The sequence below is a fragment of the Heliangelus exortis genome, chromosome 6 (assembly GCF_036169615.1).
Source record: "Heliangelus exortis chromosome 6, bHelExo1.hap1, whole genome shotgun sequence".
NCBI lineage: Eukaryota > Metazoa > Chordata > Aves > Apodiformes > Trochilidae > Heliangelus > Heliangelus exortis.
The window spans coordinates 1,279,908-1,300,657 of record NC_092427.1 but is presented as its reverse complement, the minus strand read 5'-3'; the positions used below and the strand labels follow the sequence as shown (position 1 = coordinate 1,300,657).

Below are 20,750 nucleotides of genomic sequence, written 5' to 3'. Positions count from 1 at the left end.
AGCACATGTTGAGTGTTCTCTTGCTGTTGCCTAGATCTCCATCCTTTAGCTACGTTTCCCAGAGTAAAGGTTTTCCAGGTTTTCCATGATCTGTGACATAAATCATCACTTGGAGCTGCAAAGAAGCAGTGGGCTCAGCATCCTTGTGTTCATCTTTGTGTTGAGGAGCCATAATCCCAACAAAATGAATCCAGGCTGAATTGCTCCCTGAAGTGTAGAGCTAAGGGAGATCTTGAGAGCTTTGCTTCAGTTCTTCTGTCTCTGAAGCAGCCAGGAAGGGTGTGTTAGGTCTCCTGTTTTCAGAGCCCTTTACACAAGCCCTTGGAACACAGAACTCCTGCTTGGACTTTCAGTAGGAATTCTCTTAGGGATGAAATAACCAAATCATGTGTGTGATGGGACACTGATGCTGAAATGAACACAGGGATTCCAGGGGCTGCACCAGGATCTTTCATAGGTGGGAAGGTTCAAGTGTGTCAGGTGTTTGCACGCAGTGGAAAAAAATGGGTTGGGGAGCCTGGTGTGAAGGTTCAGAAGCACTGCTGGCTGGAGCAGTCCTAGGAAGCTGCTGTTCCAGTTTATTTTGAATATTTGGTATTTGTGTGGATTTATCAGCAAAGAAAACAAAATGCATCTAGACTTCCCAGCTCCAAAATTGTTAGACCTGATGACTGTGTATAAAGATGTAGCCTGACTTTCCTCAGTGCTGCTGTTGCTGTGAGTGGGTTAATGCAGATGATCAACAAGCCAAGCTGTTAATCTGTTAATTTTGGTTTTGTTTTGGTTTTTTTTTTAATTTTTGTGTCTGGGGAATTCCTTCTGGTGAGGAGATACCAATCTCTGATTTACATCACCATAAATATTCCCATGTCACTGACAAATAACTATTTCTGAGGTGCTGCTGTTGCTATGAGTGGATTCATGCAGATGATCAGCAAGCCAAGCTGTTAATTTTTTTTTATTTTATTTTTATTTCTTTACTTTCTGTGTCTGGGGAATTCCTTCTGGTGAGGAGATACCAATCTCTGATTTACATCAGCATAAATATTCCCATGCCACTGACAAATAACTATTTCTGAGGTGCTGCTGTTGCTATGAGTGGGTTAATGCAGATGATCAACAAGCCAAGCTGTTAATCTGTTAATTTTGGTTTTGGTTTTTGTTTTTTTTTTTACTTTCTGTGTCTGGGGAATTCCTTCTGGTGGGGAGATACCAATCTCTGGTTTACATCACCATAAATATTCCCATGTCACTGACAAATAACTATTTCTGGGGTGCTCAGCATTACACAGAGCCAGAGCACAAGGTTGGGAACATCTCCAGTGTGGTCCTGCTGTAGAAACCTCAGCTTTGCAGAACCAGACCTGCCCTGGGCATAAACTGTGCTGTTAAATCAGGGGACCTGAGGACAGAGGTGATGGGGAAGGCAAAGCTGCTGGGAACTGAAAGTTTGGTGTGACCATAGAATAAAAAACCTTGGTGCTGGGTGCTGGGTGACACCAGTGGAAGGGATGCCCAGAATAGGGAAATGGGACCTTCTGCTTCCAGCTGGGGAAAGTCTGCAGGCCCAGAACTGGGAATTGTAGCTATTTTCTCCCATTTCTTCATCTGCAGCCTCAGGCAAGCTGCTGCTATTTTTGTCTTCTTTTGCACCTCTGTGAAATAAAGGAATCAGGGAAGGGAGTGCAGATGAGGTTGTGATGAAGAACAATTGGGTAACATGAGAGGAGTGTTTTAAATTGGAAAAAGCACTCTGAGTATGCAGAGTACCTTGTTATTAATCCAGGCTTGAATTCTTCTGGCTTATTAGTGCTCTATTAAAGAAGAAATGGGACTCATTAGGGGGGAGTGTGTGGGGGATTACTGGTGAGCTGGGCAAATGCCTCCAGCCCCAGTGGCACTGGTCAGGAGGACTGGGATGCTCAGGAGGACTGGAATGCTCAGGAGGGCTGGGATGCTCAGGAGAGCTGGGATGCTCAGGAGAGCTGGGATTATCAGGAGAGCTGGGATTATCAGGAGAACTGGGATTATCAGGAGAACTGGGATGCTCAGGAGGGCTGGGATTATCAGGAGAACTGGGATTATCAGGAGAACTGGGATGCTCAGGAGAGCTGGGATGCTCAGGAGAGCTGGGATTATCAGGAGGACTGGGATGCTCAGGAGGGCTGGGATGCTCAGGAGGGCTGGGATGCTCAGGAGAGCTGGGATTATCAGGAGAGCTGGTATTATCAGGAGAGCTGGGATTATCAGGAGAACTGGGATTATCAGGAGGGCTGGGATGCTCAGGAGGGCTGGGATGCTCAGGAGAGCTGGGATGCTCAGGAGAGCTGGGATGCTCAGGTCCTTTGCTTGTCAGAGGGAAGGGTGGGTAAGGTCCCGTTTGCTTTCCTACCCTCCTGGCCTCTTTAGTTGAGGTTTTGCTCCTTTGTTTTTCTTCCAGGTGCTCCCTCATCTCTCTTTTTTTCCTGCTGCTGTTCTGAAATTCCAATGTGACACATTTGGTTTGTGTGCCAGGACTGATTTGTTCCCTTCCTCCTTGTGCCTGGTCCAGGCATTTGCTCTCGGGGCAGAGTTGGGTGAAGGGGGTGTGCACGGAGGGGTTTTTACCTTTCTCAGTTTATCCAGTTTATTTCTTGCTTATTTCTTACTCTGTGCTGTTGCTTCCCAGGCTCCTCCTGGGGAGATTTTCAGCGATGGCTTCAAATCTTCATGTTTATAACTCATTCAGTTGGTATATTAAAAATCTCTTGAGTTGCTGACCTGTAAAGTACTCAGGGTTAGATTTCTAGCAGTCCACTGCCAATTTAAATTACTGTAAACTCAATGATTTATTTGTGTGGCTTCTGTAAGTATGCGTGGCAGGGCTGCCACAGCTTCTCTGTGGTTCTTTCATCAAGCACTGGATGCATATTTAGGGCAGATTAGACTCCTCAAGTGAGATCTCTGCCACTCTTAACTCCTTGCCATAAAATAACTTCAAAGGAAACCTGAACTCCTGCCTAACACTCAGCCTGTAATAAAGTCAGTAGGGAAAACAGGATCTTTCGGACCAAATTCTGCTCTCATTTACATCAGGGTGAACATCAAATATTTCATTAGGCTTTGAGCTTTGCTCTGATGTAAATGAGAACAGAATTTGGTTCTCAGGGTCTGACTGAGCTGGGAAACCACAGCTGATCTGAATCTTGTCAGTAATTCTTTTTTAAAATCACTTCAGTTGGAAATTATTTTATAGGACAGTCTTTCTCTGGCTGGGCTCAGGATGTTCCAAATGGAGGAGAATTTGTTGTGTTAAGCTGGCTCTTGAAAATTATTCTCCTCCACTTGTTCCATCTGAAATCACCGATTCTTGTGCACAGGTTGATTCTTTTCAGGGCACTTGGTTCTGTTCAGCCTGGAGCAGAGAAGGTTCCAGGGAGACCTTAGAGCACCTTCCAGTGCCTGAAGGGGCTCCAGGAAAGCTGGGGAGGGACTTGGGACAAGGGCCTGGAGGGATGGGATGAGGGGGAAGGGTTTTAAGCTGAAAGAGAGGAGATTTAGATGAGATATTGAGAAGAAATTGTTTGGTGTGAGGGTGCTGAGCCCCTGTCCCAGGTTCCCAGAGAAGCTGTGGACTCCTGGAGTCGGCAGCAGTTGGGAGCTGGAGGCAGGAACACACAGATTCAGGCTGGCAGGGATCAGGAGCACAGGCAGAGGAACGGACGGGATCCTTCCAGGATGCTGGGTGAAGGAAGGGAAGCAGGAAAGGCAGGAAGGGCAGGCAGCCGGAAGCTGGAAATCAGGAAATCTGGCTTGGCCCTTGTGATGCCTCAAATTTATACTGAGGATGAGGTGTATGGGATGGAATACTCTGTTTGGTCAATTCTGGCATCATTCTTGTCCGTTCCTCCCCAAAGGAGGCTGCAGGTGGGACCTCTTGATGTTTTCCTCAGAGCTGAGCAGTGTCCTTGGCTCTGCACACCAGTCTCTAGCAGTAACTCTAAACATCAAGTGTTATCAGTCCTAGAAGCACACACTGTCTGAGAAACTTGCTGTTAATTTCAGCAAGTGCAACTACTTACAAGAGACTTAGCTAAAAGCAAAAGTACAAGACAGAAAATCACCTTTATCCTGGCCCAAACCAGGACAGTCCATTCCATATCCATAGTTATGTACATAACTGTGTGGCTATGCACAGACATACCCTTGGCTCCTGGTTACTTTTAAGGAATATTTGCTAACAGTCAAGAGCCAGAATCTCTCAACCCATTTCTCTTCAGGTGTAGAAACCACCCAGAAAAAGAATTAACAGAAAAGTTCCAGTTCAGCAGAATTGCAGGTGGCTGAGGCTGAATGCAGAAAGCTGTTCTCCAGCTCGTTTTTGGCCTTGCTTCAAAAAAAAAAAAAAAAAAAAAAAAATATTGTGGCATTTCTAGTTAGCTGTTTTGTTTACATGGTTTACATGGTTTTGATTTGCCATATGCATAGTAGGCAGTGAATGAATAGCTTCAGAAAGTCACAGGTTGAAAAAAAATCCCAACTGCCAGCACTGATGTGGTTGCATAATGCAAACAGGGACAAAGAAATGTTGGGGCTTTCTGCAAATACTCATTTCCTCAGCTTTAGTGAGGATCTGAAAATAGCAGGTTTTGAATATACTTCACAGTGCTCTGAGCTAGCAGTGTAAGGAGCAAAATCTTTTGATTAATTTGAGCTTTTCATTAATCTCCATTTTAAACGTAGGAGAATTTACTTTAATAACAACTAAATGTTTCTGGGGAAAAAAACCCCAGTGTCCTCTACCATTTAAAAAAAAATAATTTTTTAATTTTTTTTTTTTTTTAAATAAGGACAATAGTAGTTTTTAAATGGATCCAAACCAAGGAAGCAGAAGAACTGACTGGGATCTGTAGTGAGACAGAAAGCCAGCCAGCAGTAATCCTGGCTCTCTGCAGGGAACCATTCCTGCCTCTGGCTCTCACCCAGCAAAGCAGTTCAATTGCTCATTATTCAAGCACATACCAGAATAATTGACTTCAGCAAGGTGGGTGTATGCTTGTGTGCTCCTCCAGATGGGAAATCATCTTAGGATCTAAAAACTGAAGCAGGATGAAGGTGCCTTGCCCAAGATGAACCCTGCCTTCCAAGAAACCACCTTGCTTTGCTCTGGGACAAGGAGAAACCCCCCCCCCAAAAAAAAAATCAAGAGGAATTCAGATAATGCAGAACATTTTGGGGAAGCTCCTTTCCTGCTGGGTGTTCAGGGTCTGAAGTTCCCCAGGTGCTGGGGAAAGGGGAGCTGGCAGTTTTCAGTCCAGCCAAGTGAGACAATGTTGTTCAGCCCTGGGATTTTCCCAGTGCTTAATTCAGAGTCAGGTTTCCCTGTTTGCATAATGAGTGGGGGCACTGAAAGCAGCAGCCCTCAGTTATTCTTACGGGGTGTTATAATAACTTGTACTGGCACAAAGTGTTTGCAAGTGCTGGAAAATGTCAATACATTTATTGTCCTTTCACCACAGTGGTGTTTTGAGAGGGACTTAACCCTGCTGGTAGAGATGTAAAAGGTATTTTAACCTAGTAAGTATTAAATAACTGTTTACTTAACCAGTAACTTATGGGAAAACTGCTTTTTTTTTTTTTTTTTTTTGTCCTTCAGCAAACTGCAAAAATGTCAGCAGGATCACCCAAACAAAGTGTTCCTGTGGCAGTGGGATCTGCTGATCACAGTGGGCTGTTGTGGGGGAGAGAAAGCAGCATTGTGGCCCTGGACAAAGGAGCACAGACAGGGGAAAAGGTTCACAAAGGGTCCCGTGGATTTTTGGGGTTGCACAGAGATCAGGCTGTTCGGGGCAGTGTTCATCTGCGTGGGGATGGGAACTGGTGCTGCTGCTGCTGGCTCTTACAGGACGTGCAAGGGACTGCAGAGGAGGAGGGAGCACCTTAACACAGCCTCTGGGCCACGCATGGTAGATGCTCATTTTAACCTCCTGAACATTCCAGAGCCTTTGCTAAGGTTTTTTGGTCCTGTAGAGAGCTATTTTCCCTGCCTTGACCTTACCCACCCCGAGTGGAAGCGCAGCCGCGCTGATTCCCCTTTCCGTGTGGCTTTTGGGACCCTTGGGTGTCACCTGCAGCCTGGCACCAGGGACATTTGGTGAGCTGGTGGGGTCAGTGAGGTCTTCTCTAGGACTCTGTGTCACAGCTTGGAGCTCTCATGCTCTGTTCCCCCCTTGCTGACATCGGGGCAGGGGCAGCAGGCAGCTGCTGTGTCTGGATGGGGCACTGTGTCCCAGATGTGGGAGCATGACTCCTCCAGATGTGCAGGAGGTCTGGCAGCTGGGTCTGTGGTGTTCTGTACCCCTGGCCAAGGAGCTCCAGAGCCTGAAATGCTGCCTGTGTTTGCTGCCACCTCCATCTGGGTGTCTGGTCATGGTGAAGCTTAGTGATGAGCTCCATGCTCCAGCAAAACGAGGTGATGCTCCGTGTTGGGTGGCGATGGGTTTGGTCAGCCTGGATTCCCACTTTCTGCCTGACACTGCACATGGAAACATTTTCAGTTTTCAGTTTCAGTTTTTCTAAAATACCCTTGTTGGCCCAGGATGCCTCTCTGGAGCATCTCCCAGTGATCTGGGTGTGCAGGAGCAATATGAGGGTTGTCCTCACTTTGGTCTTTTGTGGTCGGGCTGTGAACTGAATGACCTGAGAGCATAACCAGGTGGATATGGATATATATATCCAGATATCTGGATATAGTAATTTTCCTTCTTTCTAGGATTGTATTCTGCCTTTGTAGGTGATCTGTGTCAGGTTTACTTCCTCAGCACCCAAAGCTTTTCCAGAGAAAGGACCCATGGTGGGTGGTTCTCCATAAAGCCACATTGTTCTTCTAGAATGGTGTGGGCTTAATGAAACCTAAAAGGGTTTTTTTTTTTTTTTTTTTCACAGCCTAACTAGAGACAGAGTATTTTTTTATAGCTGTGGTAAGCGTTTAATCTTGCTTCTTACACAGAATAATGCTAATAAAAGAAAGATCAGCCTTCCTTAGTCCCAGCCATGCTTCCAAATGACAGACCTTGGAAATTTATTCCAATCTAAACGGCAACATATGGTTTTATGGGGTGGGATTTGGTTTCAGCACTCGCCTTGGACACTGGCCAATCTTCAGGCTGCAGGCTTCATCTACAGCTCTGCTCCCTTTAATCTTCCCGGATGAAATTATATCATTTCATGGAAGTCAGCTCACTGTCTCTTGCAGCACACATGTTCCCAGCACTGACTCATCTGATGATAGTGTGAAATACCCTCCAGCAGCCCCCGACAGCCACAGGTTGTTGTTCCTCTTGTTGTTCCTCTTGTTGTTCTTCTTGTTGTTCCTCTTGTTGTTCCTCTTGTTGTTGTTGCTGCTTTTTTTTTCCCCCTCTTGCTCTCAGCTGCTGTACCCCAGCCAGCCCAGGCTCAGCAGTTCTCTGGGGCTCAGGCCCTTGGGGTTGCTCCCTGGTTTAATGACTCAGCCATAAATGCCTGGTAGTTGTTTATGTCAGCTCTTCCCATCCAGCTGGAAGGGTGTACATTAGATTTCCCAGAAAAAATCCTATTGGCTTCTCCTGTGGGGCACTCACATGCACCATTGTTGGGTTTGTTTCCCCAGTCCATGATTCTGTTGAACTCAGCTCCCTTTTTTTCTCCAGTGGGTACAAGAGAGGGGATTGTTTGGAGCTCAGTGCTGTAGGCAAACCTACGGTTTCCTTTTGTTATGTTGACTCTGAGGTTTTGTGGGGAGAGGAGAGTAGGGACAACACCAGAAGAATTTACAGTTGGTTGAGCTGAAACACCATCCCCTTTACTACAGGGGGAAAAAAATGGCTTGGGATGGGAACGTGGGGACAAGTGCATCTGAGCAGGCTGTGGAGCAAGTCATGGAGAGGGTTCCTGGGGCTTGCTTTGGGCAGGAGTTGGGTCAGGCCCAGCATACACCTCCAGAACCAAATCCTATCAGTGGGCAGCTCCTGCCTTTGATCCTCACCGTGCCAGCAGGTTCCTGAAACTCAGCCAGATTCTGGTTTTCTCTTTGGCTCTTCCAGGGGCCAGCCCCTTCTCAGTCTTGTGTCTCTTTTCCTCCTGGAGGATGTGTTGCTTCTGCATGGAAGCTCATGTGTCCCAGGAGGGATGGATGTGTCCCAGGTGGGATGGATGTGCCCCAGGGGGGGGATGGATGTGCCCCAGGAGGGATGGATGTGTCCCAGGGGGGGATGGATGTGTCCCAGGAGGGATGGATGTGTCCCAGGAGGGATGGATGTGTCCCAGGAGGGGATGGATGTGTCCCAGGTGGGATGGATGTGCCCCAGGAGGGATGGATGTGTCCCAGGAGGGGATGGATGTGTCCCTGCAGGGATGGATGTGTCCCAGGAGGGATGGATGTGTCCCAGGGGGGGATGGATGTGCCCCAGGAGGGATGGATGTGCCCCAGGTGGGACATGCTCCCCAGCAGAGCTGTGTGCCTGCACCATGGGTTTGGTGTCCCTTGGCAAGAGCACTCCAGGTAGGGCATTCATGTAATTACCCTGAGCAGTCCCTCTGGTGCTGCTTCAATGAACTGGAGCTTCTTCAGGATGAAAAGATTCCTGGTCCTGCACCCTCCAACTTATTTAATACTCTGTGATTTTGTTGCAGATTACTCTGGATCGTTTGTTTGTTGAGAAAAGTGGGGCTGAGCCAGAGGAGCTAGTGAGAAGTAATAAGATTTAAACAATATCCTGAGACCTGCTTTATCTTAGATCTTGATTCTCCCTCGAGTTGCTTGTGTTTCCTGCCAACAGCCCTGTATTGTGGCTCTGTAATTCTGACCAGCTGATAGTTATGCTGATGTATTTCACTCCTCCTTTAGCCACTGATAATTTTCTTTTTTCTTTTTTTTTTCCTCCCTGTAATTTGGATTTCTTCCTAATGACATTACATTACATTACAGTCAGAAGCCAGTTCTGCACTGGGAGGGAGGCTGAGTCCTCCCGTGGGGTGCCCTGGTGCAGCTCTGATGCCTACATTTGTACCACCCGTGGGTGTGATGAAACTTTTAGGGGAAAAAAAGGAGATGAAAAGAAGTATGTTATAGTTCTGGGAGGTTTAGGTTGGATATTAGGAAAATATTCACAGAGAGGGTGATCCCATTGGAATGGGCTGCCCAGCGAGGGGGTGGATTCTCCATCCCTGGAGGTTTTTAAGAAAAGGCTGATGTGGCACTCAGTGCCATGGGCTGGGAACCACAGTGGCAGTGGATTAAGGGTTGGAGTTGGTGATCTCAGAGCTCCTTTCCAACCCAAATGATTCTGTGATTCTGTGATGGTTGTACCTGACCCCTTCGACTTCCAGTGCAGGTGCTCACCTGTGATTATTCAGCTGGATTTGTCATGAAGAAGACTGTTTTTAACAAGAGGGATGGAGAGGTTTTAAGCAAGCAGACAAGCTGTTTGGTTTGTTTTTTTTTTTTTAAATGTTTTTAATACCTGCAGGCTTTGTTTAACAGGTGGGTGGTGATCCTTTTGCAGGTGTGTGGGGAGAAGCAGCGCTTTGAGAAGCTGATGGAGCACTTCCGAAATGAAGACAACAACATAGACTTCATGGTGAGTGCTGGGTGTCCTCAGCAAGCTCTGGTGTCAGCTTGGACTGGGTTGGACCGGGTCTGGTCCTGCTGGCACGGGCAGGGGACGTGGCTGCCTTTTGATCCTTGGCCTCAGGCGACCTCAGTCTGATTTCTCCGAACTGAACGGACCCGTTTTGCTTTTAGCTTCAGTTCCCCTCAGGATAATGCCTGGTGCCACGGTGCAGGTAAGAGGGAAGCTGGTGCTGTGCTCTGTGTGGCTGTGGGAAGGCAGCAGGACCTGCAGCACCAAGCTGTGCCTTGTGTCTGTGTGCAGCATCCCCCCAGTCACGGGCAGAGAGGTGTGGGAGAGCCTCACTGCAGCTGCTGCCTGGCACTGTCTGATGTACTGATGAAGTGCAGCAGTCACCCCACACCACCTGGGGCTCCTCAGTGGGCATCTGCATGATTATCCACCAAATCCACTTCCCCTGGAGCACAAGAGAGTGGTGAGAGAGGAAGCTCTGGCTGGCACCCCCCCACCTGGCAGCACGGGAGAGGCTGTGGATGAGCTGGCTCCTCGTGTGTCCCATGTCAGAAATGCTTCTGCCAACACTCCTGTCAGAGGGGTGAGGAATTCCAGGCCTGGTTTTAATCAGGAAAGGTGCTGGCATGGTGAGGGCTCTCTCCCTTGCAGTGCTGGGATCCTCGGGGCTGAGCTGCTCCTCTCCAGGAGAACTTCCCACCCAGCACATGTGCTGAGGCCTCTCTTGAACACCTTGTGACACTTGGTCCTCTTGTAGTGCTTTGTCTTAAAGTCTCTTTTCTGCCAGGACTCAGGGGTTATAACACCCAGTCTGGTGTTTCCTACAGGCTTGGAAGCTCCAGTGTCAGTGGTGTGCAGGCTCACACCCTTCAGGGGACAGCAGGATAAAAAGGAGGGAGAAAGGATGGCTTCTTTCTGTCTTTGAAAAGAAAAAAAGGAAAAGTTCCAGAGCTCCCCTGCAGTTTTACTCAAGTTAGCAATCTGGCTCTCAGGAACCCTCTGACATGTTACACTTGGGTTTGCTCCTTATTCCTGCAGTCCCAGTAAGGACTACACATTACACACTATACATGAAATGTTCTCAGACATACAAACCATTTAGTCTGTAACTTAACAGGAAGACTTGTCAGCCCTCACCACCCAACTCATTGTCATGTTTGGTTCTCTCCTGGCTCCGACCAGGACACTCACAAAGGGGGATAAATCATGTTTGGGGAGCAGGAGGGTAGCACAGCCACTGTGCTGTGAGCAGGGGGAATTGCCCACTCTTTAAAGAAAAAAAAAAATTAATCTCTCTTTTATTTTTAATCTTTTAATCATCTTTATTTAAGATACAGACTAAGCAGGCAGTGCTGGGGGAGCCAGCAGGGTGTGCCCTTGGATAAATTGGGTGCAGGAGCCCCAGTTCCAGGATGTGATGTTAGAGCTTGAGGAGCTCATGGAGCTGCAATGACTGAAGATAAACAGAGAGAGATGTTCCTGCAGGACGTGGCTGTCCCACTGCCCTGGATGGAGAGAGCTGACTGGGAAGCTGGAGCTGGAAGGGTGAATTGCATGGATGGACAGGGAGGAAAGAGCAACAAAAAGGCAGAAGTGTTCTAGAGAAGGGCTCCTGGTGATGACCCTGACTTACTTCATTTTAAAAGCAACTTGCTTAGATTAGTTTTCTTTTGACTTGACTAAATTCCTCAGTTGTATATGTAAGGATCTGAGAAAGGAAATGAGAACTTGGCCCTAACATTGTGAGAGCTAAAGCAAGTACCACAAAAGCACTTTTGAACTAAGGGGATTTGGCTCTGGGAGGTAGGACAGGACAGCAGGGTGCAGCTGGCAGCACCAGCAGGAGGAGGAACCAGAGTTCCTGCAAAGGGAACTGGAAGGGGTCCTGCAAAGACTCAAAACCTGAGGTTAGGTTTCCAGCTGCATGGATGAGGTTGTTTGTGTAAGAGATGGTTGCACACTGAGAGATGGAGGTGAGGCATCACAGGAGGTCCTGGATGGCTCTTTGGACTATCTTCCTTCCTTGGGGTTATCTCTTTTAGCAGTCTCAGAACTTTGCATTACCTGGAGTTGAAGTGATTTATGAAACAGAGTGGTTAAAGCTGCTCAGGATCTCCATGGGAAGATGTAGCTGCAAGGTTCTGACTGACCTTTGGTTACCCACTTTGCCTTGCTGTGTCCCTGGGGTTCCAGCTCCAAAGCTGGGCAGTACCTGGCAGTTCAGACAGGAAAGTTTTTTCTGGCAGCTCTTCTGGGAGAAGCAGCCCAGGGCATCCTGGCCAAACCTGTAGCCAAAGGAGATGCCTGCCCAGGAGTTTGTCCTCTGGGCCCTGTAGCAGATAGCAGAGAATTGCCCAATTTCCTGCAGTAAACTGGTGATCCAGCAAGTGGCCTGTGGTTCTTTCTGCTTACAAAGTGACCCAGAGTGACCTTTGGTGTCTCCTGAAGCCTTGTCCTTGTTGGGAAGTGTCTCCAGAGGTGTTGGGAAGCTGTTCTTCCCCCAGCTGCAGCATTGCTGGCAGGATGGGGCTGTACCCCTGGCAAAACCCCTGGGTTTTGCCCAGGACTGGGCAAACCTTCTCCTGAAGTAGCTCAGACATGACAGAAGTGTCACCTGGGAGCTGAAAGAGAGCCAGGGGTGCTTTGCAGAGCAGGATTTGGCTCTGCCCCACACTCCAGGACAGCACAAACCTCTTGGGGTTTGCAGCCCCATTCCTGCTGCTTGGTAAAAGGTTTCCTCACCTCTCCTTCTACTTGGCTCCAGAGACTTTTCCTTTCCTTCACTGTTCTTGGACACGTTCGGATGCCAGCTCCTCCGGTTTGGTCCCTTGTTCAGTTCCCAAACCACAGCTTTGGAAAGAACCCTTTCTGCAAACAACAAAGTGCCTTTTGTGAGATCCCCGTCTCCCGGGCCGGGGGCTTCCAGTTGCAAAATTAATCTCCTTTTTACAGCCCCTTTGCAGATAATTGTTTTCTTAAGAGCTTGTGTGATGTCTGGCCCTGTGAGCTGGTGTGGAAAGCATTCACCAGCAGGCAGGGAAGGTAGAGGCAGCAGACATGACTTAATTCTGGAACACTCCTTTGCCTTTATCACCCCAGACAAACGCCCCGCGAGCCCCAGCCCGGCACCACCTTGGAAAAAAAAAAAGCTGCAGGTCACAGATTCCCCATGTGGTCATAGCAAAGAAATGTGGTCACTCACCAGGTTGGGCCCACAAAACCCCTGGAGGGACCTCTCCAAGCTCTCTGGGCTGGGGGCCGTGATGCTCCCCTGACAGCCATCTTGTCCTCGTCCTTGCCCCTGCAGGTGGCCTGCATGCAGTTCATCAACATCGTGGTGCACTCGGTGGAGGACATGAACTTCAGAGTCCACCTGCAGTATGAATTCACAAAGCTTGGCCTGGATGAGTACTTGGATGTGAGTATGGAACGTGGCCAGAGAAGGGAATGGAGCTGGGGAAGGGTCTGGAGCACAGCTCTGCCCAGGGGGCTGAGGGAGCTGTGGGTGCTGAGCCTGGAGCAGAGGAGGCTGAGGGGAGAGCTCCTGGCTCTCTGCAACCCCCTGAGAGGAGGTTGGGGACAAGGAACAAGGGATGGGACAAGAGGAACTTTTGGCCTCAAGTTGTGCCAGGGGAGGTTGAGGTTGGAGCTGGGGAAGAATTTCTCCCTGGAAAGGGTTGTCAGGGCCTGGCCCAGGCTGCTCAGGGCAGGGCTGGAGTCCCCATCATCCCTGGAGGGGTTTCAGAGCCTGGGGATGTGGGGATGAGGGACATGGGGCAGTGCTGGGGGAAGGGTTGGACTGGGTGACCTTGAAGTTCTTTCTCAACCCGAGTGATTCTGTGATGGAGTCCCCATCATCCCTGGAGGGGTTTCAGAGCCCTGGAGATGTGGGGATGAGGGACGTGGGGCAGTGATGGCCCTGGCAGTGCTGGGGGAAGGGTTGGACTGAGGTGATCCCAAAGCTCTTTCCCAACCAACCCAATTCTGGCATTCCATGACCCACATCAGGGTGGTTCTGCTCAGTGTGGGACTGACCTCTTCCCTGCAGGGCGATGGGGACCCACATCACATCCCCCAGTGCCACCAGTGCCCAGCCAAGATAGAAACCTCCTTAGAGCCCATCCCCCTGAGGCTTTGGGGAGTGCAGGGCAGGGCTGTCCCCATGGTCTCTGCTACAAACCCAGTGCCTTGGCTGCTGCCTGGGGGCTGTGGCCTGGAGCCACCCCTGCAGAAGAAGAATGAGCTGCAGCTCACTGCAATTACAGCCCGGGAGCTAAATTTGTACCTTTGCCTTATGACAAAGGGAGGATGAACCACAGTTGTCCTCACCCATGCCACGTCCCTGAGCTCCAGCTGTCAGCTGCAGGACTCGTGTCACCCCCTCCCCCTCAGGTGCCACCATGGTCCCCTCCATCTCCCAGTGGAAAAGCCCTCCTTGGAGTTTCCTGACAGATAACTGGCATCCTCTGGGAAATGGTCTCTTGCAGAAGAAAGCTGTTTTTTTATTCCCCTTTTTATATTTTTCTCCCTCTTCCTGCCCTCGGGGAACACACAACAGAGGTGGTGTTGACAAGGGACTGATTTGTCCCTGCAGACTCCTGCTCAGCACTAAAAGATTTTTTTTTGCTGTCTGCAGGAACTCTTTGTCCATGACAACACCAAGCACAGGTCTGCAAGGGTGGCATCACCTTGCTCTGATGTTATCTCTGGAGATAAAGCAAACCCAGTGCCAGCTCAGCCTGAGCAGTCAGCTCTGGCTTTCAAACCTGGCTGTTTGTCACTTCTGACCCCAACTAACCTTGAATGCCAGGTGTTTTCCTGCGTGGTGGAGGTGGCTTCAGCTCCCACCAGCTCTGCTGCTGGTGTCCCTGCTGCTGGGACAGGCTGGAGGAGCTGAGGGACACCTTGGGTTTTCTTGGCTTTGCAGAAGCTGAAGCACACGGAGAGTGACAAGCTGCAGGTGCAAATCCAGGCTTACCTGGACAACGTGTTTGATGTGGGAGCTTTGCTGGAGGATGCTGAGACCAAGAATGCAGCCCTGGAAAGAGTTGAAGAACTGGAAGAAAACATTTCCCACGTTAGTAGCACACTTCTGTCACCTTGGGGTGGTTTCAGAGCCCACTCGTTGCGTGGGGTTTTGGGGGGGTGGAGGCAGAGGCACAGCAGGGCTGCAGCCTTTGGGATGAGGAATATCCACTGCAGCAGAAGCCTTTGTACTCCTGGGCTTCTGTATGGGGCAATAATCAGGTTTTTTGGCAAATGAGGGAGTTTGTGATCTCTCAGGCAGGTAAACTTTTTGGGTGCTTTCTTCAGAGGCTTCAGCCTTGGTGTGGTTGCAGGTGGAGCCACGAGGTGCATAGAGGCTTTGCAGAGGGTTATCTTTGGAGCTGGAAAAGCAGATTTACATAAAAATTCCAAATTCCTCAGCAGTGCAGCACTGGGGAGTGGAGCAGCTAAGCAGCTCCTCTGTGTCTGGAAACATTACTGGGCTCCAGAGGGAAGGGACTGGGAAATGGCACTGTGCAGGTGTCCAGTGTTCACTCCTGGCTTTTCTGTCCCTGACCTTCGTGGTACAAGGTCCAGAAAACATGGTGTGGCTGTTTAAAATATTTTCCAAATTAAAAAAAAACATGTTCTTTTGACAACTGGCTGTGCAGCATTGCCCCTCTGAGGTGCTCTTCTGCAGTAGAAATGGCACTGTGTGTCCCATGCATCTGCTCCTTTTAGCTGCTTGGAAATTTAATGGTGGTGAATCTTTAAGGGCTTGCTTCTCATCTTTTGTTACATAAATGAGACTCGTCCCAGGATGGACATCATTTTCTGTCATAGCTTGATTGGTGGTGATGGAAAAGGCCAGCGAGGACAGTGGGGCTTTCAGATTCCGGGTTTGTGAGGCTGGCAAAAAAAAAAATTAAGAAATAATTAAAAGACCACAGGGAAAAAGAATTAAATGGTTTTGTTCATTAATAATCAAATTAACCTCATTGTGAGAGGTGGTATTTATAGGTGACACCATTTCAGCATCTAATGGTTTGCCACTGTGCCACTGTGGTGTTCTGTGGGGTTTTGAGGTTTCAGATCAGCCTTAGTGTATAGGAAATAACTGCATTTTAAGGGCTTTATTGTAGAGCAGGGATTCCTAACTGGCCAGGCTCATAGCTGCACTCCAGCAGGTTACCTGCTGGTCCCAGCAGGAGGATTACATTCATCATCATCATCATCAGAACCTTCATCAGGGCACTCAGTGTGCCCAGTCACCTGCAGGAACCCTTTCTCTTTTCAAAGACAGACTTCAGGGTTTGGTGGGATATCAATAATTTAGCACCTGCCACTGCTCCAGCAATGGTTCCTGACCTGTTGGCTGAGAAAACTGCTGTTCCCTACTCCTGTAATCTGTTTCTCTTTTGAATGATAGTTATCTGAAAAACTCCAAGATACGGAGAACGAAGCCATGGCCAAGATTGTGGAACTGGAAAAGCAACTTATGCAAAGAAACAAAGAACTGGATGTGATCCGGGTAGGTGGAGGGGGAAAGCTCTGGCTGGGTGCCATGCTGCAGGGGACACAGCTCCTGCACTCCTGCTGTTTGGGAGCTAAAGAACCTTTGAGCTGGCCAAGGGACTTCTGTTGGCTTCCTCAGTTTGAACCCAGAGCTGATTTCAAGTAGGGTTCCTGGTGTGTGCACTCAAAGATGAAAGTAAACCACTTTGGATGTCCCAGCAACTCAGTGAATGGGTCAGGTACATCTCATCCCTCAGCTTATCTGTGGTCTGGTTGGGTGCAGAGGGGCACTGAGATGGACCTGGAGTCCTGCAGGCAGAGCAGCAGGATGGGAACAAGTGCTCTGGGGCTGTGCTGTTGAGTGCAGTCAGATTCTGTGCACAGCCCAGACTCATTGCTTCTTGGTGTACAGATTTAGTAGGAAAAAATACTAGTAAAATGTTACCTTCATTCAGCCTGGGTGTCCTTCCAAAGCCTGGTGCTTCTAGGGTTCTTTTGGAGGCTCTGCCCTGGGTATGTGCAGGTGAACTCTCCCTCCAGGTAAGGAGCTCTGCTTCTCCTTCCCTGAAACTCATCAGGGCTGGACCTGCACAGGATGTTTGGGACTAACGTAAGGAGTGGGAGACACTGTGAAAAAGTGATGATGAGGAGTTCTGGTGCCCAGAGGTGAGGTCTCTCCTCAGTGCTGTGCACAGTCCTGCTGCTGCCTTGGCACAAACACTGACTGGATTCTTCCTCACCGAAAAGCTGTTTGGTTTGCATCAAAGGGCAGTGGTCCTGAGCTCCTGGCACAGTCACCCTCCCGTGCCACCCTGCTCTTGGTGTTCCCTTTGGGGAGTACCAGTGCAAGCTCCTTGTCTCTGCTGCATTCCCAGGAGATCTACAAAGATGCAAACACCCAGGTTCACACCTTGAGAAAGATGGTGAAAGAAAAAGAAGAAGCCATCCAGCGACAGTCAACGCTGGAGAAAAAGATCCATGAACTGGAGAAGCAGGGAAGCATCAAGATCCAGAAGAAAGGGGATGGTGACATCTCCATCCTTCCTGTTGCTCTGGCCTCTGGGATGGTGCCAGCAGGGCCAGAGGCTGCAGCTGGTACTTGTGTCACACCAGTCACTGGTGCTGCATCTTCAGTGCCACTGCCACCACCTCCACCACCGTTGCCTGCCCTAGCAATGGCCTCTGAGGCAGGTAAGGAACGTTTTGTCCTTGGGACATGGGCTGCCCAGGACCTGGAGGTGGAGTTTGTTGTGCTGGGGAGAGTCACAGCAAAGCCACCTTCAGTTGTGATGGCACCTGGCAGCAGCCCAGGATGCTGGGGTCCCCTCCCTGTGGTTGCTGTCTCACCCCTGTTCATCTGATCCCTTTCTACACCCTTCAGGTGACAGAAAAAGACAGCCAGCTTCTTTCGGTCAAGTGAAAGAAACACTCCAGACTATATTTGTGATAAAAAGGGTTTTTTTTCCCCATGAAATTGTTTTTAAAACTTTCACTTTTATCTGGAACTGAAGAACTGACTGGTTGCATATTTCTTGTAGACCTAGGGGACTTTTTATTGCTGTCTGTCTGATCTTTCGAATCATCATAATGAGCAAATATGATGTCTCTCTTGTCTTCATAGTTTCCAAAGGTTTTACTATGAAATAGGCAAAGCAAGAGAAACATTTCCTCCGTTCTTAATACACTGAAATACTTTGAAGGGTCCAAAAAATGTTTGAGTCAGTCTCGTGGTGGTGAAGAGGGGCAGAGTGGGGGACGAGGTGGACGTTGTGAGTTTTTTCTGCCTCTGCTTGTGACATTTCAGTTGCCCTGCACAGTGACACCTTGGTTTTCCTTCATTTCCTAGTGCAAAATGGTCCCGTGTCGGTGACAATGCCACCTCCACCACCACCCCCACCACCACCTCCACCTCCACCACCACCTCCTCTCCCAGGTCCAGCTTTGGAGTCGGCTCCTGCAGTTCCACTGCCACCACCACCCCCACCCTCAGCACCTCCCCTGCCTGGGACAGCCTCTCCCACCGTGGTCTTCAACTCAGGGCTTGCAGGTAAAACCCCCCCACATCTCCCTGGAGTGCTGCCCATTCCTAGCAAAGAAAGGAAAGTGAGGTCAGGGCACTGAGCTGGGACTCTGTTGTCACCTCAGGAACACCCCTGAAGTCTCCCTGAGGTTATGCTCCCAGGGGTTTATAAGAGGAAAGAGCATTTGCCAACCAAATGCTTTTGGTTGGGTCTGGAAGAGATGGTTTCTTCAGTGAAACTCAAGCTATTTGCCAAAAAATGTTTTCCCAGCATGATCATTTTTGGCTCGAAGCAAACAAAATAGGGTTTTGAAAGAAATGCAAAGCTTCGTGGTTTTGATTTCTTCTGAGAACTCAATGAAGAAATATCTGTGCAGAAAAACAAACAGAAAAAGGCAAACTTCTTATAATTTTTTGGAAGGAAGAAAAAGTTACTGACTGTCTTTAATCATGTTTTTATGTGCTCTCTGACATATGCCAAGCAAGTAAATGCTAATTGGTATCACAGTGCTGCCCCCCAGGAAATCTTGAGAGCATGATACACTCTCTGATTAATAGCTTTTTCCTGATTAAATATTCCAGCCTTTAAAGTTTCCTCTGAAAGTGAAAAGCAGCATGGAACTAGAGAATCCTGGGGTGTTATTACAAAAAAAAAAAAAAAAAAAAAGGTAGTGCAGTAGCTGCCACGAGGTGCCAGGAGACAGAGCTGTAGCCCAGTGTCCCCTCCTGGTGTGAATTTGGGATGGGAGGAGCAGAGCAAGCCCTGCTCCCACCCTGGCTCCTCACCCAGGGGCTGGGTGAGATGCCCAGGGGAGATTTGGTTCTCCAGTGGATTAGGAGAGGGAAGCAGAGTTGAAAATACCCTTTCCTGATGTGATGGCTGTGCAGAAAGGAGCATTTCTCAGAAGCTCCTGGGGTCAGCGAGGAGTCAGTGAAGGAAGAAGTTTTGCTTTCCTGACAGTTACTAACATTTTCCTGTTTTTTCTCTCTGTTCTTTCTGCTGCCTGGTAAGATGGGCCAATCAAGCTCTTCTGTAGGTTGCTTATTGCTAAGTATTTACCCCCTTCCCCACCTCTCCCCCTGTGCTGTGCCCATGTGTGTGTGTGGGGGGGGGCATTGGGGGGGGTGATGGATGGGGAGGGGGCAACTTGAGGCAGGGTTTGCTCCCACAGCACCCAGTAGCTTTGGGGATGCTGGGAATCAGCAGGATTTGGCACCCAGCAGGTCCTGGTGCAGCAAAGCACTTCAGCAAGTGATGAAGAGAGTGTGGTTTGGTTCTGAGGCACCCTGGATGGGTTCTGCCCAGGCAGCCCAAGTGCTGAGCTGCCACTGCCCTCCACTGGGTCTGGTCCCCAGCTGTCACCACGTCCCCAGCAGCAGCACAGCTCTGGGAATGTCACCTTGCCAGGGCTCAGGAATGGAAATTTTAAGAGATTTTGATGAGCTGCATCAGGAAGTGGCCCAGGAGGCAGTTAACTTCCTTTGCTGTCCTGAAATAACCCAGGAGCAGTTAATAATCTATTCTAATGTATGTGCAAGTGGAAAATGTGGGTTTGCTTTTTTTTTCATGGGTATTTCAGATGTAGAAAGCTATTTCTTCTCTTTATTTTAGGAATTGTTTGGAAATAACCACATTAATTAAGCAGAGAGTAAAACTCTGTTTGGTTTAGATGAGCAGAGCTTGATCACGTGTGTTGATGTCTTCCAGCTGGATGAAAATAATTCTCAAAATACCCAGCTGAAAATTGTGTATGTTCCCTGTTATTCACTTATGGTTCTTTGTTTCAGCAAATACTTTTGCCAGTAATTTATTCTCTGCAATGTGCCTGCAAAATGAGCACGAGCAGGAAAGGGACATGGACACACAACTCCCTTCTTGTTTTACCAGTGGAATGGCAAAGCAAGAGGAACATTTTCAGCACTCACCCAGCTCTGGCCCACAACACAACTGTCCCCTTGAATAGGTTAAAACAAACATACAGAATTATTAGGGGGAAGTAAAATAATTAATTGCTCCAGTGCTCACAGCCTTCTGAAGGCAAGGGGCTGAGCTGCTCTTTTCCACTGCAGAGGAAGGACCAGGGTTTCCTCTTCATATTTGCAGCTTGGAAAGAAACAGATTATTTTCCAAGTAATTCAGGAGCAAACCCACTGATCTGTAGCTTGCATGAGTGCTTTGTAGCAACTACCAACTGCACGTTTACATCCAGGTGCAATGGAATGAGAACTGAGTTACAGGAATAATTCCTGTACTTCCCAGACCTGTTGGGAACAGGAATGGAAAAGCTGTTTTCCTTGCTCCAACACTGCTGTGTAGTATGCTGCTGACAGAGGAGCCAGAGTAGTCAGTCTTCATTTTCAGAGCTTCCCTGGGGAAGGTACTAAACCCTTTTCTGGTTCTGCATGATGCAAGGTGATTACATCTGGGATTTCAGACTGCTGCAGCCCACCCCCTTCAGCTTGAAAAGATGAACCTGGTGAGAAGCAGCACTGCCCATTGCAGCAGGAGTGGGAGGAGCTGCTCCCTGTACCAAAGCCTTGCCAAAGGGACTTTTTTTCCTTCTTGTCACCTGGCCTGTATCTCACTCGGTGACACGGGCCTGCTGTGCATCACCTCGCACCGGGGTGGG

General features: G+C 48.8%; 1 protein-coding gene across 1 annotated transcript in view; it reads left to right on the top strand.

Moving 5' to 3' along the window:
- Positions 1 to 20,750, top strand: part of FMNL2 (formin like 2) — a 130,889-nt gene that overhangs the window by 96,909 nt on the left and 13,230 nt on the right. The window contains 6 exon segments of the mRNA XM_071746332.1: positions 9,522 to 9,596; positions 12,907 to 13,017; positions 14,527 to 14,676; positions 16,015 to 16,116; positions 16,976 to 17,291; positions 17,947 to 18,147. Coding sequence (XP_071602433.1) covers positions 9,522 to 9,596; positions 12,907 to 13,017; positions 14,527 to 14,676; positions 16,015 to 16,116; positions 16,976 to 17,291; positions 17,947 to 18,147 — 955 coding nt within the window.